Source organism: Oncorhynchus gorbuscha, linkage group LG10, assembly GCF_021184085.1.
Source record: "Oncorhynchus gorbuscha isolate QuinsamMale2020 ecotype Even-year linkage group LG10, OgorEven_v1.0, whole genome shotgun sequence".
In the NCBI taxonomy this organism is placed as follows: Eukaryota; Metazoa; Chordata; class Actinopteri; order Salmoniformes; family Salmonidae; genus Oncorhynchus; species Oncorhynchus gorbuscha.
In genome coordinates this window covers 60,138,471-60,153,728 of record NC_060182.1, presented here as the reverse complement: position 1 = coordinate 60,153,728, position 15,258 = coordinate 60,138,471, and the positions used below count along the sequence as shown (strand labels likewise).

General features: G+C 42.7%; 1 protein-coding gene across 2 annotated transcripts in view; it reads left to right on the top strand.

Moving 5' to 3' along the window:
* Nucleotides 1–1,159: 1,159 nt before the first annotated feature.
* The window catches only part of adam17a (ADAM metallopeptidase domain 17a), a 24,350-nt gene continuing 10,251 nt past the window's right edge, over nt 1,160–15,258 (top strand). Inside the window, exons 1-12 of one of the 2 annotated variants that reach the window (XM_046366520.1) lie at nt 1,160–1,544; nt 5,898–6,030; nt 6,505–6,638; nt 6,746–6,834; nt 7,118–7,286; nt 10,560–10,690; nt 12,594–12,680; nt 13,123–13,248; nt 13,740–13,884; nt 14,012–14,103; nt 14,559–14,711; nt 14,814–15,013. In XM_046366520.1, coding sequence (XP_046222476.1) covers nt 1,439–1,544; nt 5,898–6,030; nt 6,505–6,638; nt 6,746–6,834; nt 7,118–7,286; nt 10,560–10,690; nt 12,594–12,680; nt 13,123–13,248; nt 13,740–13,884; nt 14,012–14,103; nt 14,559–14,711; nt 14,814–15,013 — 1,565 coding nt within the window. In that variant the 5' untranslated portion in view covers nt 1,160–1,438. The remainder of the gene's footprint in view (nt 1,545–5,897; nt 6,031–6,504; nt 6,639–6,745; nt 6,835–7,117; nt 7,287–10,559; nt 10,691–12,593; nt 12,681–13,122; nt 13,249–13,739; nt 13,885–14,011; nt 14,104–14,558; nt 14,712–14,813; nt 15,014–15,258) is intronic. The other variant, XM_046366518.1, reaches the window with a different exon arrangement.

Below are 15,258 nucleotides of genomic sequence, written 5' to 3'. Positions count from 1 at the left end.
TGTCTGATGGTCATTTGATTAATTGCTCAGCAGTTTTATGGCTTAGGGGTAGAAGTCTTTTGGTCCTAGACCTTGTATATAGGTCCAGGATGGCAGGAAGCTTGGCCCCAGTGATGTACTGGTTTATACGCACTACCGTCTGTAGCGCCTTATGGTCAGATGCTGAACAGTTGCCATACCAGGCGGGCATGCAACTGGTCAGGATACTCTTGATGGTGCAACTGTAGAACGTTTTGAGTATCTGGGGACCCATGCCAAATCTTTTCAGTCTCCTGAGGGGGAAAAGGTGTTGTCGTGCCCTCTTCACGACTGACTTGACGTGTTAGGACCATGAGAGTTCATTGGTGATGTGGACACCAAGAAACCTGAAACTCTCAACCCGCTCCACTACAGCACCGTCAATGTTAATGGGGGCCTGTTCGGCCCGCCCTTTCCTGTAGTCCACGATCAGCTCCTTTTGTCTTGCAAATTGAGTGAGAGATTGTTGCCAGGTCTCTGACCTCCTCCCTATAGGCTGTCTCATAATTGTCGGTGATCAGGCCTACCACTGTTGTGTCGTCAGCAAACTTAATGATGGTGTTAGAGTTGTGTTTGGCCATGCAGTCGTGGGTGAACAGGGAGTACCAAGAGGGGACTAAGCACACACCCCTGAGGACATGTTATAATTATATCAAAGTCAGGCACATGAGGTTGGTGGTACTTTAATTGGAGGAGAACGGGCTCCTGGTAGTGGCTGGAGCGCAATAGGTGGAATGGTATCAAATACATCAAACATAAGGTTTCCATGTGTTTGATGCCGTTATTATGAGCGTCCTCCACTCAGCAGCCTCCACTGAGTCCGGGTATGACTATGAGTCGAGAAACCTGCCTATTTTCCTTGAAAGAACATAATGTCACTATTTCAAAGCTATAAGATATTACATAGGACAGGTTAATTATCTCAAATCCTGGAAAATATTTGTAATGTTAAGCTTCTTGTTCACGTAATTCGTGCTCATGTTGGGGTTTTGTGCTAGCGCCCAATTGCTCCTTGAAGGAGACGTCACCTTGCCGGGTGTACCCAGAATGCACCACGCGGCCCGGCCCACTGCCAATTTACGGGAAACCTACACAGTGGGCCTTAATGCGAATCCACTGGAGTTTCCCATCTCCTCAAATGTATCTCTGAACACGGTCATTGAGCGGATGTTCATTTTTTTCTTTTTCCAAACAATGAACTTCCGGAAGTAGCATTTGGAAATCAAAGCGAATGGCGTAGCTAACTGAAATTGAAATTCAGTCTAATCTACAATGCATTTTTAGACATTTTAACCTATAAGTCTTGCGAATAAAGTCGCGGTCAAGGAATCATTTTGATCAAGCTGTCCAGTGTTGACATTATTCATCAACAACTTGCGATAATGACACCAGTGGTGGAGTAAGCTATTTTAACCTCACGATGAAGTATTTGGTCCTTGTTGCCTTTTGGGCTCCTTGTTGGGTCAATTGTGCGATTAAACCAAGGGCCATTGAGGAAGAAACACGGGAAAATGACCCGGAGTTAGGTGAGTACCGTTCGCTAGCGCCTAACTTAGCTAGCATGTTGCTGCTGGTAAGGTGTCAGTCAAATGTATGCAAATCTGGCCTTTAGTTCTGTTTTTTTGTTGTATGTTAGTTTGTTGCACCATAAAGAATATAAGCAAGAATCACTTTTCCAATACACGACACCCTGGCGCCACGCACATATTCGCGCGACTCTTGGCTGCAGTAAGAAATACATCCAATTTGGTCACATACACATGGTTAGCAGATATTTCGTTAAGGACTAGAAGCGAGGAAGCCCTCTGTCCCCACTCTGAACATTCACAGTCTTCTTGGTAAGCAACTAGATTTGGCCTTGTGTTTTAGGTTATTGGCCTGCTGAAAGGAAGAAATCATCACCCAGTGTCTGGTAGAAAGCAGGCGGAACCAGGTTTTCCTCTAGGATTTTGCCTGTTCATATCTCCGTTACGTTTAATTTATTTTATCCTGAAAACTCCCCAGTCCTTAACGATTACAAGCATACACATTATGCGTAAATACAGAGAGTGGTATTCAGTAATGTGTTGTGTTGGATTTGCCCCCAATATAACACTTTGTATTCAGGACAAAAAGTTAATTGAATTGCCACGTTTTTTGCAGTGCTACTTTAGTGCCTTGTTGCAAACAGGACATGTTTTGTAATATTTTTCTGTACAGGCTAACTTCTTTTCACTCTGTCAATTAGGTTACTATTGTGGAGTAACTACAATGTTGTTGATCCATCCTCAGTTATGTTTTATCACAGCCATTACTCCTGAACTTATTTAGGTTTGCCATAGCAAAGGTGTTTAATACTTATTGACTCAAGACATTTCAGCTTTTCATTTAGTTAATTTGTAACAATTCCGAAAAACATAATTCCACTTTGACATTATGGGGTTTTGTGTGTAGGCCAGTGGCCCACAAAAGAGGACCTCTTGGCCGCAGACAAAATGTTTCTGTTTTTAAAGCACATTTTCTGCAATTCAACACATTTTACCATGGGAGAACATTTCAGTTTCATAGCTAGTTTCCTGCAATTCTACACGTTTTGCAATGGGGCAGAGAGAACATGTTTTCTGGGGCATTTTAGATTCTCCCTGATAAACTAGGTTTCCATCCAATTGGCAACAGATTTTCATGCGAATATTCTAAAATCTGCATAAAACAATATGTGCCTTTTTCCACCGGAGATATTTCCATCAAATCAAAGTTTGTCAATTGCGCTGAAAAATGCTTACTTACAGGCTCTAACCAATAGTGCAAAAAAGGTATTAGGTGAACAATAGGTAAGTAAAGAAATAAAACAACAGTAAAAAGACAGGCTATATACAGTAGCGAGGCTATAAAAGTAGCGAGGCTACATACAGACACCGGTTAGTCAGGCTGATTGAGGTTGTATGTACATGTAGATATGGTTGAAGTGACTATGCATATATGATGAACAGAGTAGAGGTCGACCGATTAATCGGAATGGCAGATTTAATTAGGGCTGATTTCAAGTTTTCATAATCGTAAATCGGTATTTTTGAACACTGATTTGGCAGATTATTATTATTTTTTACATTTGTTTACATCTTTATTTAATCTTTATTTAACTAGGCAAGTCAGTTAAGAACACATTCTTATTTTCGATGACGGCCTAGGAACGGTGGGTTAACTGCCTCGTTCAGGGGCAGAATGACAGATTTTCACCTTGTCAGCTCAGGGGTTCCAATCTTGCAACCTTACAGTTAACTAGTCCAACGCAATAACCACCTGCCTCTCGTTGCACTCCACAAGGAGACTGCCTGTTACGCGAATGCAGTAAGCCAAGGTAAATTGCTAGCTAGCAATAAACTAATCTTATAAAAAACAATCAATCATAATCACTAGTTAACTACACATGGTTGATGATATTACTAGATATTATCTAGCGTGTCCTGCGTTGCATATAATCTGACTGAATATACAAGTATCTGACTGAGCGGTGGTAGGCAGCAGCAGGCTCGTAAGCATTCATTCAAACAGCACTTTCGTGCGTTTTGCCAGCAGCTCTTCATTGTGCGTCAAGCATAGCGCTGTTTATGACTTCAAGCCTATCAACTCCCGAGATGAGGCTGGTGTAACCAATGTGAAATGGCTAGCTAGTTAGCGTGGTGCGAGCTAATAGCGTTTCAAACGTCACTTGCTCTGAGACTTGGAGTGGTTGTTCCCCTTGATCTGCATGGATAACGCTGCTTTGAGGATGGCTGTTGTCGTTGTGTTCCTGGTTCAAGCCCAGGGAGGAGCGAGGTTACACAGGTTACACTGTTACACTTGCAATACTAAAGTGCCTATAAGAACATCCAATAGTCAAAGGTTAATGAAATACAAATGGTATAGAGGGAAATAGTCCTATAATTCCTATAATAACTACAACCTAAAACTTCTTACATGGGAATATTGAAGACTCATGTTAAAAGGAACCACCAGCTTTCATATGTTCTCATGTTCTCAGCAAGGAACTGAAACATTAGCTTTCTTACATGGCACATATTGCAGTTTTACTTTGTTCTCCAACACTTTGTTTTTGCATTATTTAAACCAAATTGAACATGTTTCATTATTTATATTAGACTAAATTGATTTTATTGATTTATTATATTAAGTTAAAATAAGTGTTAATTCAGTATTGTTGTAATTGTCATTATTACAAATACATTTAAAAAATTGTCCAATTGATTGGTAGCGGCTTTTTTTTGGTCCTCCAATAATCGGTTTCGGCGTTGAAAAATCATAATCGGTCGACCTCTAGAACAGAGAGTAGCAGAAGTGTAAAAAGAGGGGTTGGCGTGTGGTGGGACACAATGCAGATAGCCAGGTTAGCCAATGTGCGGAAGCACTGGTTGGTCAGGCCAATTTTGGTAGTGGGTCTAGGGTTTCTGGGATAATGGTGTTGTGAGCCATTACCAGCCTTTCAAAGAACTTCATGGCTATGGATGTGAGCGCTACGGATCTGTAGTCATTTGGGCAGGTTGCCTTTGTGGTCTTGGGCACAGGGACTATGGTGGTCTGCTTGAAACATGTTGGTATTACAGACTCAATCAGGGACATGTTGAAAATGTCAGTGAAGACACCTGCCAGTTGTTCAGCACATGCCCGGAGCACACGTCCTTGTAATCCGTCTGGCCCCGCAGCCTTGTGTATCATGACCTGTTTTTAAAGGTCTTACTCACGTTGGCTATGGAGAGGAGGTTCAGTGTTGCTTGCCTCGAAGCGAGCATAGAAGTGACTTAACTCACCTGGTAGGCTCGTGTCACTGGGCAGCTCGCGGCTGTGCTTCCCTTTGTAGTCTGTAATAGTTTGCAAGCCCTGCCACGTAAGACGAGCGTCGGAGCCGGTGTAGTATGATTCAATCTTAGCCCTCTATTGACGCTTTGCCTGTTTGATGGTTCGTCGCAGGGCATAGCAGGTTTTTGCACTTAAAATCCTGCTAGCTGAATAAAAAATGGAAGTTAAATGGGTTTCCATTGCATTTTCAACTCTACTGATGGTTTTGTTACAAAAAATGTGTTGTATAGCGAATGTGCCCACTCCAGTATTGGCATGTGCTCTCTAGCCACCAGCTTGCATATACAGTGCGGGTATAGCCTACATGGTGAGATTATTATGGACAAAAGAACGATATTATTTTTAAGACCCTCAATATTTTTTGGCAGCATCAAGCTCATCACCTTGCACTTTCACCACCCCGTACATGAACTGCATGCTTTCCCGATGAGTCGTAGTGGGGGGACCACGTGTGTCATTGCGTGTATCCAAGTTTTCTTTGATATGATGGTCATTATATCAATGTTTGCTCATAAAATTGTTTCCTCTGCCATGTCTCGCATAATTTAGTTTTACAGACATAAAAAGATTCTACCTTGTCTAGTGGTATTTGTTGTTGTCGACATTTGGAAAGTTTACCAACAAATGTTCTGTTTCCATCAGGCCTGTCATTACGTTAAAAAAAAAATCAGATGTACTTGACTTGCATAAAAGAAGTTGTATGGAAACCTGGTTACTGTCTAGTTCTTTTCATAGTCGAATTAGGAAGACTATGATGGATACACGAATCAGGTGTGTTAGTGCTGGGTTAGAACCAAAGCCTGCACATTTAAAGCTCTCCAGCACCAGGGTTGGTGGCACCTTAATTGGGGAGGACAGGCTCGTGGTAATGGCTGGAGCAGAATGGGTGGAATGGTATTAAATACATCAAACATAAGGTTTCCACGTGTCTGATGCCATTCCATTGATGTTGTGTTGCCAGTTTCTATATATTGGTGTTCCACGAGGGAGTCCAATTATGCCCGTTTGTCCCTCTCACTCCCCTGTGACCCTGTCTTTTCTCTCAGAGGCTCTGAGTTCATTGCTGTCTGACTTTGAGGTGCTACCCGTGTCTGGCCTCCAGCATCACTCGGTCAGGAAGAGGGACGCCCACACCCAGTCCCACCTGGAGCGCCTGATCAGCTTCAGCGCCCTCAAGAGGTAAGGTGGAACAAGGTCTCCCATATGGGACTTCCACATTGAAAGCTCTGGATAAGAGCTCCTGCTAAATGACTCAAATGTAAGGGACAAAACAGCAAAGATTCCATGCTACTCAATGGGGCGCTCTCACCTACTCGCGTAACATTCGGGCGCAAGCAAACAAGTTGGGATGTTAGGAAATATTGTATGACATTTGGGGTGCGAGTCCTCCCTGCTGGGTCATATGTGTGTTAAATTGTTACTGGAATGGCTTTTCCCATTGCCTAATGACTAAGTGCATTTATCTTAATTCTGTTTTCAGTGCTTTTGTGCAATTGAAACGGACCGACCATTGACAAAGTAAAAATGTGTATCTTCAATAAACCAAAAGACATGCGTTCCCAATAAACCAACATATGTACATCCCCCAGTAAACCAAAATATGTACATTCCTCATGTTTCTTAACACCAAACTCTGACGTTTCTCTTCCGCAGACATTTCAAGCTTTACTTGACAACTAACACAGACTTGTTCACTGAGGACTTCAAAGCTGTGTTTGTAGATCAGCAAGGAAAGGAGCACAGCTATGATGTTCAGCTGCAGAACTACTTTACCGGACATCTTGTAGGTAAGTCATTAGGGTATTTGGTTGGTTTCATATGGAATAACCATATGGGTGTGTGTGAGTAGAATCCCTTAAACTCTTGTCTTTTGTGTGTGTGTGTGTGTGTGTAGGAGAGGAGCACTCCCGTGTGCAGGCACACATAGACGGGGACGAGTTCTCGGCCCACATTCTGACAGATGAGACTGAGTACAATGTAGAGGTAAATGCCCTCCCAAAATAGGAGCACTGCTTTAAAGTAGGCCAGAAAAAGTGACTAAAAACAGTTGGTAAAGTGATGCCAAAACTGTGTGTGAGAGTAAAAACTACCAGCTATTTAAACCAGCTTTATCCCTAGTGATGGTAGAAGGCTTTATCGAACCAATCCTACTTCTTCCACCCACTACTTCCTCTCTCCTCCCTCCTATTCCTCTTCCTCCTTCTCTCCATCCCTATCCTCTCCATCTATTTACCCCGTTCCCCTCCCACCTCCTCCCTCTCCTCAGCCCCTGTGGAGGTTCACAGAGGCGTCCCCCGATGGTCGTCTATTGGTGTACCGGTCAGAGGACATCAGGAACCTCAGCCGCATGGCCTCGCCCAAGGTGTGTGGATACATCCACGCTGGGGCCCAGGACTTACTGCCAGAGGCCGCTAGAGGTGGAGAGGCACAGGAGGGTGAGAGAGTGTGTGTGTGTGCACGCATATGTGTGCGTTTGACAGTATATGCCCCATTTGTTTATGTTCCATGCGTATATACGGGTTGCTTGTTTAAGTGTGTACACTTACACAAGCAGTCAGAAACATATGAGGCTACCTTATACAACATTATAGTGTGGGGAGGTAGGGAGGAGGGTGAATCCTGGAGGAGGAGAGTAGAACAAGGTGGTAGGTAGGTGGGCAGCCATTTTATCTTGTCCCAGCACAGCCTCACAATGAATAAAAGCCTTTCATGTGTAAAACCTGTGTTCCATACATGGACTGGCAACAGGGTATTATTTAAAGCTCTGATTCCTTTGTGCTGCCTGTAAAATGTGAAGCTCATTAGAATGACAATGGCCCGGGGAAAATCTTCAGGATCTCAAGACAATGTCCTCTATTCAAAACACTGTGTGGAAAATGAATGGAGGTGAATGATCTCCACAGAAGAAGCATTGAAATGATTGAGAGCTCTTGTACGTAATGCGGGTGGGCTGGACTACAGTGTGTCGCTGGTCTCTCGGTGCTGTGGCTAAAGGGAGAAAAAGACCTAGTGAGTACACCCACACACTGTGGTTCGCTACAGTAGAATCTTATGGGCGGCAGGTAGCCTCGTGGTTAGAGCGTTGGGCCAGTAGCTGATGGATTGCTTGTTCGAATCGGCAAGCTGATGGTTGACCCTGGCCGTGACCCCACTCTCCGAGTGCGTCTCAAGGGAAGTTGGGATATGCAAAAAACACATAACCACCAAATTATTAATATTGTAGAGAGGAGGAGAGCACATGACTTGGTGTGTGTGTGGGTGGGGGGGCTGACTGGGTGGTACAAAATTAATTTAGTCACAAGGGAAAGAGAAATAACATTGTTAGTCTGAATTGATGCATACTATGTTGCTTCTAAGCTGGGCCAAATCTATTATTTTACAGAATAATCGGTGAACTAAAGGTAAATTGAAATGGAGGTTTATTAAAATTATATTCCAAAAGAAGTGCTTTGCTATTTTGATTAGGGAGTAATGTAGGGCTGGGCAAAATACCGGTATTTTCTGCACAGACTGGTTTTGGATTTTACTTTACCTTCCAGAACGGTATTTTAATGTTTGTTTTGTTAAGTGATACGCCATGTGTAACGTCCATTTTTATAGTTTACTCCGCTACTTGAGTCATCCCTCTCCGCTCTCTCTCTCTCCTTGCCGTTTTCCACACAGACCTAGTCCCACCTCCTGTCACAGGAGCGCATTTGTTGTTGCTTGACCACGAGACACTTTCGTTCAGTCTGCATGGTCAATGCAGCAGATGCAACAATGTTGATGACAACAATGTTGTTTCCACTTTGATCTTAATATAAATCCACAAGCCTTCTATGATTACAATATTAGTTTGTTTCTTACATCTGCAAACAGCTAGTTTGTATTTTCTTACCAAGTTAAACTAATTTGTGTTAGCCACTAATGCTAATCGCTAGTTTGTTAGATTTGTGTCAATTCGAATCTGGTATCAGGATAAATATGAGTCACAGATTGTATACTATGTATTTTTTATTAGCTAAGCAATAAGTGGTAAATGCAATTTTCGTATATACGGGCTCTCTGTCCCACCTCGCAGGGCAAACAGAGAACTAACTTGTTCAAATCAAATTTTTATTTTTTCAAATCAAATTTATTTATATAGCCCTTCGTACATCAGCTGATATCTCAAAGTGCTGTACAGAAACCCAGCCTAAAACCCCAAACAGCAAGCAATGCAGGTGTAGAAGCACTTGTTCTTGATAAAGATATTATAAATATACCCCGACAGAAATAGTTCCTGCTTCCGAGCAGGCCTGTCAGAGTAGAGACTGGGCGTGGTTTAAACTCACCCAGCCTATCGTTGATTGTTGGCGCAGAGGCTGGTCCCAGCCCCCTAAGCGCTTCAGTTGATAGATGTAACTGTTGCTGTGAAGAATATCTATGCGCTCATGCTCGATACTGTTATCTCGCACCTGGCTCCTGTTATCTAACAAAAGACCGTTTGTTTTCGCAACACTACGTTCTGAATGTCCCCCCCTCCCCCAACTCATTGCACAGCTCCTGTCTTCATATTATTCTGTATTTTTCCATCATGAGAAAGGCCCATGGCCCTGAAACTGTAAACAATGTTTCAAGTCGGCTATGTTGCATAACACATACATACATCCACACAAGCCAACAGCAGATAATATTTAATCACATATATGGTAACGGGCTATAGTGCATAACACAGAAACCTCAAGTTAGGTGGCTAGCTAATTAAAAGTACTGAGTCAGAGCAAACTTGCTAGCTAATACAGCCTGATACCAGTACGGGTGGATGCTTAAATCAGCATGTTGTTTGTGCAACAGCATCTTCTAAATCAAAGAGGAATAGGCGAAGCATGAATATGTTGGCTGTATGAATAAAGATTTAATGTAGCCAAAGATTACAGGGGAACACTGAACATCACTTTGGTTCCTACCCTGTCACAATAACTGTCCATGGCATTCTCATTCGTTGTCATGTCAAACAACACTATTCAAAGTGCCCCCTATTATTTATATTCCAACTATAGAATTAGAATAAACATTCAATTTCCATGATTCCAAAAGTTCACCCAAGTGTTTTGATCTTAATCGCAATTTGTTAAAAATAAGGCCTAGTTTTTTTTTTTGCCCATATCGTCGATAATGTGAACATTATCTCAAATGAGTGCAGGAAATGCAGAAATTGATGGAAATACAGGAAGTTATTTTAGGTTGAATTGAACAGTATAAATCAGAATGGAGAAACACCCATTGTAATAAATTACTGTCCAAATTTTGAAAAATACCATGATATCATATTTTGGCCATATCGCTCAGCCCTAGATTAATGTCATGATGGATCATACAAGCCACAGCCAGTTTCCAACATAGACTAAGTGATGTTGATTCATTTTTACTTCACACAAAGTTGGAAATCTGGCGGCACTGGAAAGTAATTCTATATTAAAGGCTTTGTCAGCTAGACCTATATCCTTCATTTTCACTGTAGTCATAGGAAAACGACTGCTTCTAATGAGTTCATACGTAATCAAATGTGAGAACAAGGGCATCTAATAGTTGGAAACTGAGGAAGTGGCCTCATTCATTCTCCCATCTGTGACATCCTACAGTAGTTTTATTTCTCTTTCTCTCTCTCTCTATCTTTCTCTCTTTATTTTGCTCGCACTCTTTCTCGTACCTCTCTTTCTCTCTCTTTCTCTTCTCTCTCTCCATAGATTCCCTCCACAGAGCGAAGAGAGCAGCCCACAACCACAAGAAGAACACCTGTCCTCTAGCCCTGGTGGCCGACTACCGCTTCTTCAAACACATGGGCCGTGGAGAGGAGAGCATCACACTCAACTACCTGGTGAGAGGACCCTTAACCTAATGGCACTTAGGGAAAGTTATTGGAATATTTCAACCTTAAGTTCCCCGGTTTTCCAGAAATCCTGGTTTGGAAGATTCTGGGAATTATGAGGGAATAGACTGATTTCTGGGGAAATGACCAGAATTTAGCAACCCTATTAGCACTATATTGTTTGGTATAGTGAATTCAGACAGTATTCACGCCTAGGGCTGTTGGGTGACCTATAGGCGAGGCCTACTATATTTATTTTGCAACTTTCCATTGCTTCTCTTTATAACATGAGTATAGCCTACCTGGCTGGCATGAAAAATGAACCACGGGGAAAAGCGTCCTCCATTCACTGGCCGCAAAAATCCGAGGCATCATCAAGTGCTTGTGAAATTGTGAATGAGAGACTGCCGTGAGCCGCCTGCGACAAAAACAAAGCAGAGATGATGCATTTTATGCAACATTTTTCAAATCGTCATTAGTCACATCATGCGGCCTTAGCATGTATTAAAAATCAAAACATATCGCCCAACGTTTATCACAACTAAATTTGCATAAATAACTCTAAATGAAGCGTATAGGAAGACCTGTTTCTTTGTTAACCGCTCAACACATGTGTTCACTCCCTCAAGTCATTTGGAGAAAATATCCTTTCTATTTTATTCAGCTATGTTCAATTGTATTCTTCATACTATAAAATAATGGCTGCTAAAATCAAACTAGTGTAGCCCACAGCCATATGTCATAGCCAGATCGGGGCCTAACATAAAGACAACTCAGAGTATGCTGTTCTGGTTTTCTGAAATACACATTTTCTTCATATCATGTTTCTTTCAGTTGGTCTAAAATAAGTCATGGATTTATTGTGATGGTGTAGGCTATATTGCATGGATTTATTGTGATGGTGTAGGCTATATTGCATGGATTTATTGTGATGGTGTAGGCTATATTGCATGGATTTATTGTGATGGTGTAGGCTATATTGCATGGATTTATTGTGATGGTGTAGGCTATATTGCATGGATTTATTGTGATGGTGTAGGCTATATTGCATGGATTTATTGTGATGGTGTAGGCTATATTGCATGGATTTATTGTGATGGTGTAGGCTATATTGCATGGATTTATTAGACTTTTTTAAAATGTCGATGTTCCAAAGGTCTGCATCAGTGGCTTGTCTTTCTTAACGGTAAATTACCGCGAGACCGGCAGTTATTTGCTTGACAATCACTGCCTGACAAAATGTTATGACCGCCCACTACCCTGTTCAGACCCCTTCACTTTGTCCACATTGTTGTTACAGCCTGAATTTTAAATGGTTTAAACTGAGATTTTGTGTCACTCACCTACACACACAACCCCGTAATGTCAAAGGGGAATTATGGTTTTTATTATTTTTTTTATTATAAATGAAAAGCTGAAATGTCTTGAGTCAAAAAGTATTCAACCCCTTTGTTACGGCAAGAATAAGTTCCGAAGTAAAAATGTAATAAGTTCCATGGACTTGCAAAAATGTCTAAAAACATGTTTTCACTTTGTCACTTTGTCACTATGGGGTATTGTGTATAGCTGGGCAACAAGGGAAAAATCAACCGAATTCAGATTGTAACACAACAAACTGTCTTGGGGTATGAATACATTCTGAATGCACTGTAGATCTGAGCAGTATTGTGGTCAGAATTGTACCTAGCCTATCAAAGGGAGGTGCTATCTGCTCTCATAATGCCAATACCTACTCCATCCTTTTAGGCCTTCATGAAGGGCCTGGAAGTAGAGCCTTGGGGTCCATTGGAAATATCTAGTGCGTCAAAGAGCCACTGTCCAAGAACGGGCATGATCTGGCAAATGGCCCTTATTGTCATTGTGAACAGTATCATTCTACAGTACTAATTACGGTCTGTTGTGTTTCTTCTAGATTGAGTTGATAGACAGAGTGGACGACATGTACAGGAACACAACCTGGGATGACGAGTTCACAGGATACGGTGTTCAGATCCAACAGGTGAGGACAGCTGTTCCACTGCCGTGTGTGTAGCAGTAGCAGCAGCAGTAGTAGGCGGCAAGACCATGTTTGGCATTTCTCCATCACTACAGACAACAACATCTCAGTGTGTAATGTGTCAGCGCTGGGTGGAGAAGTGAGGTCGTATGACTAGTACTCTAATTGAATTTGGAAAAGCATTTTTGGAGCAGACGGTGAAAGCGCTTTGTGTGGAAAAGAGGGTGGGGAAGTACAATTGGTTCCTCGCTCGGGGGATGAATGGCGACACTGTGCGTCTACGACAAATCCGCCGCTCTCTCACTGAAAAGATATGCTGCGGCGGTCTGTGCTCCATTTCTTCTCCTGACCTTCAATCGGATATCTTGTACAGAGCATTGTGGGTACTGTAGTACATGCTGCAACCTTACATGGGGTTTAAGAAGTTGCAATGTGCTGGTTGTAGATCATCATCAACAAGGAGCCGACCAATGCGCCTCTTGGCCAGGCTGGGCCGGGCTGGACCCACTACAACATGAAGGGAAGCCCCATCCAAGGCAAGGAGGTGTGGGATGTCAAGAAACTGCTGGAGGTGAGACATTACTACTGATCTGAAAGGAGAGCGGAATCTATACAGTGTGCTAGTATGGAGGAAGGTCGTTCCCCTAGCCTGGTCCCAGATCGGCAAGAAGGCACAAACTGATCTGGGACCAGGCTAGAATAAACTTCTCAATTGTAGGATATTCTATACAAAATATGATTAGGTCACTGTATGGTCTACTACTCTCAAATCAACTTTGGACTTCGACGCCAGTTCCACTGCATTTATTAATTGATCCCCTCTAATCAGGGACTGATTTAGACTTGGGACACCAGGTGGGTGCAATTAATTATAAGCAGGCTCCGGACCTCATATTGGTAAGAGTTGAATACCCCAGGTCTATACGTTGTAAAACTTTAAAAAAAAAATTTTTTGAAAGAGGACTAAACATGACTGACAACAGAAAACGTTCTCATCAGTAGGGAATATGCTAGCTAACTAGTATTGTTTTTTTGCTTTCCAATCCCTTTCTTTGTCTCCAGCAATTCAGCTCGGATATAGCGGACAATGCTAGCACTGTGTGCCTGGCCCACCTGTTCACCTACCAGGACTTTGACGAGGGGACATTGGGCCTGGCCTATGTGGCCCCCTCTAAAGCCCAGGCTCTGGGGGGGCTCTGCCCCAAACGTAAGGCTCAGCCTCTCACAGGCGCCCTCTCATTTTAGATCAAATTAGTATGATTATTATGATGAGTGTTTTGATAATGGAGTGATACATTTCTAGTCTGATTTCTCTTCCTTTTTGTTTTCTGCAGCTTACTATCCGTCTCACTCTGTCAAGAAACCCAGCTACCTCAACACTGGTTTAACCAGCACCAAGAATTATGGCAAAACCATTCTAACCAAGGTAGGTTCCTCATTGAGTTGAATTTAGTCACACTACTGTATCTCTATGGTGTCTGAAACCTTTGTCGAATACACTAGAACAAGGGCTGAAAAACTCCCTGTATTGTGTAATTCATGAGCTCTCTGGGTCATAGGTGAGATGATTTAGCACTCCCTTGTGGCATTTCAATATAATGATTTGTGCCGTTGTCTGATGACTTGATGGATCGAATAGTCTGTGGGGCACTTTGTGTTGGGTCATGGGTTGAACAGGTGGCATTATAAATGTGACTAATGAATAATGACTTGAGACCTTACAAGACCCTCTTTAGGTCAATGCACCTCTGATATCCTACGCAGAAATCTTGCTTTTATAGCCTGAAGATAATAGATCATGTAATCATTTCTGTATTATTTAATTGTTGCAAGTCAAATGTATAGTTTCCAAACATTACATTTTTTTTCTCTCACCACCAGGAAGCAGATTTGGTGACAACCCATGAATTGGGCCATAACTTTGGGGCGGAGCACGACCCTGACAACATCCCCTACTGTGCCCCAAACGATGACCATGGGGGCAAGTTTGTCATGTACCCTATCGCTGTGAGCGGGGATCACTACAACAACAAGGTACAGGTCTTGCGTACTTCAAATGAGGAGCTCTTCTGCCAAATGACTCGCGCTCACCTCATCCGTTACCTTCTTCCTTTCTCTCCCTTCCTCTTCCCACAGCGTTTCTCCGACTGCAGTAAAATCTCCATAGGTAAGACGCTGCGCTTCAAGGCCCCCATCTGCTTCAAGGAAAGGAACAGCAAGGTGTGTGGGAATTCCCGCGTGGAGGAGGGGGAGGAGTGCGACCCGGGTATGCTGCACCGCAACAACGACCCGTGCTGCTCTGCCGACTGCAAGTTCAGGCCCGAGTCCCAGTGCAGGTAGAAACGCACCACACACACACACATCCCAAAATGGCTGCCTTGGAGTGCAGTAATTTAATGTGGTAGGATGACATTGACAAGGGCTTTGCTGAATTCCCGCCTTTCTTTACTTACGGGCTGACATTATTGTCCCCTTGGGGGAACAGGTACATGAAAGAAGGTGATTACATACTGTTATTTGCATATCGTACAGTAAACCGGTCAAATCAACTGACAATTTCTTAGTCGGCTGACATTGATGT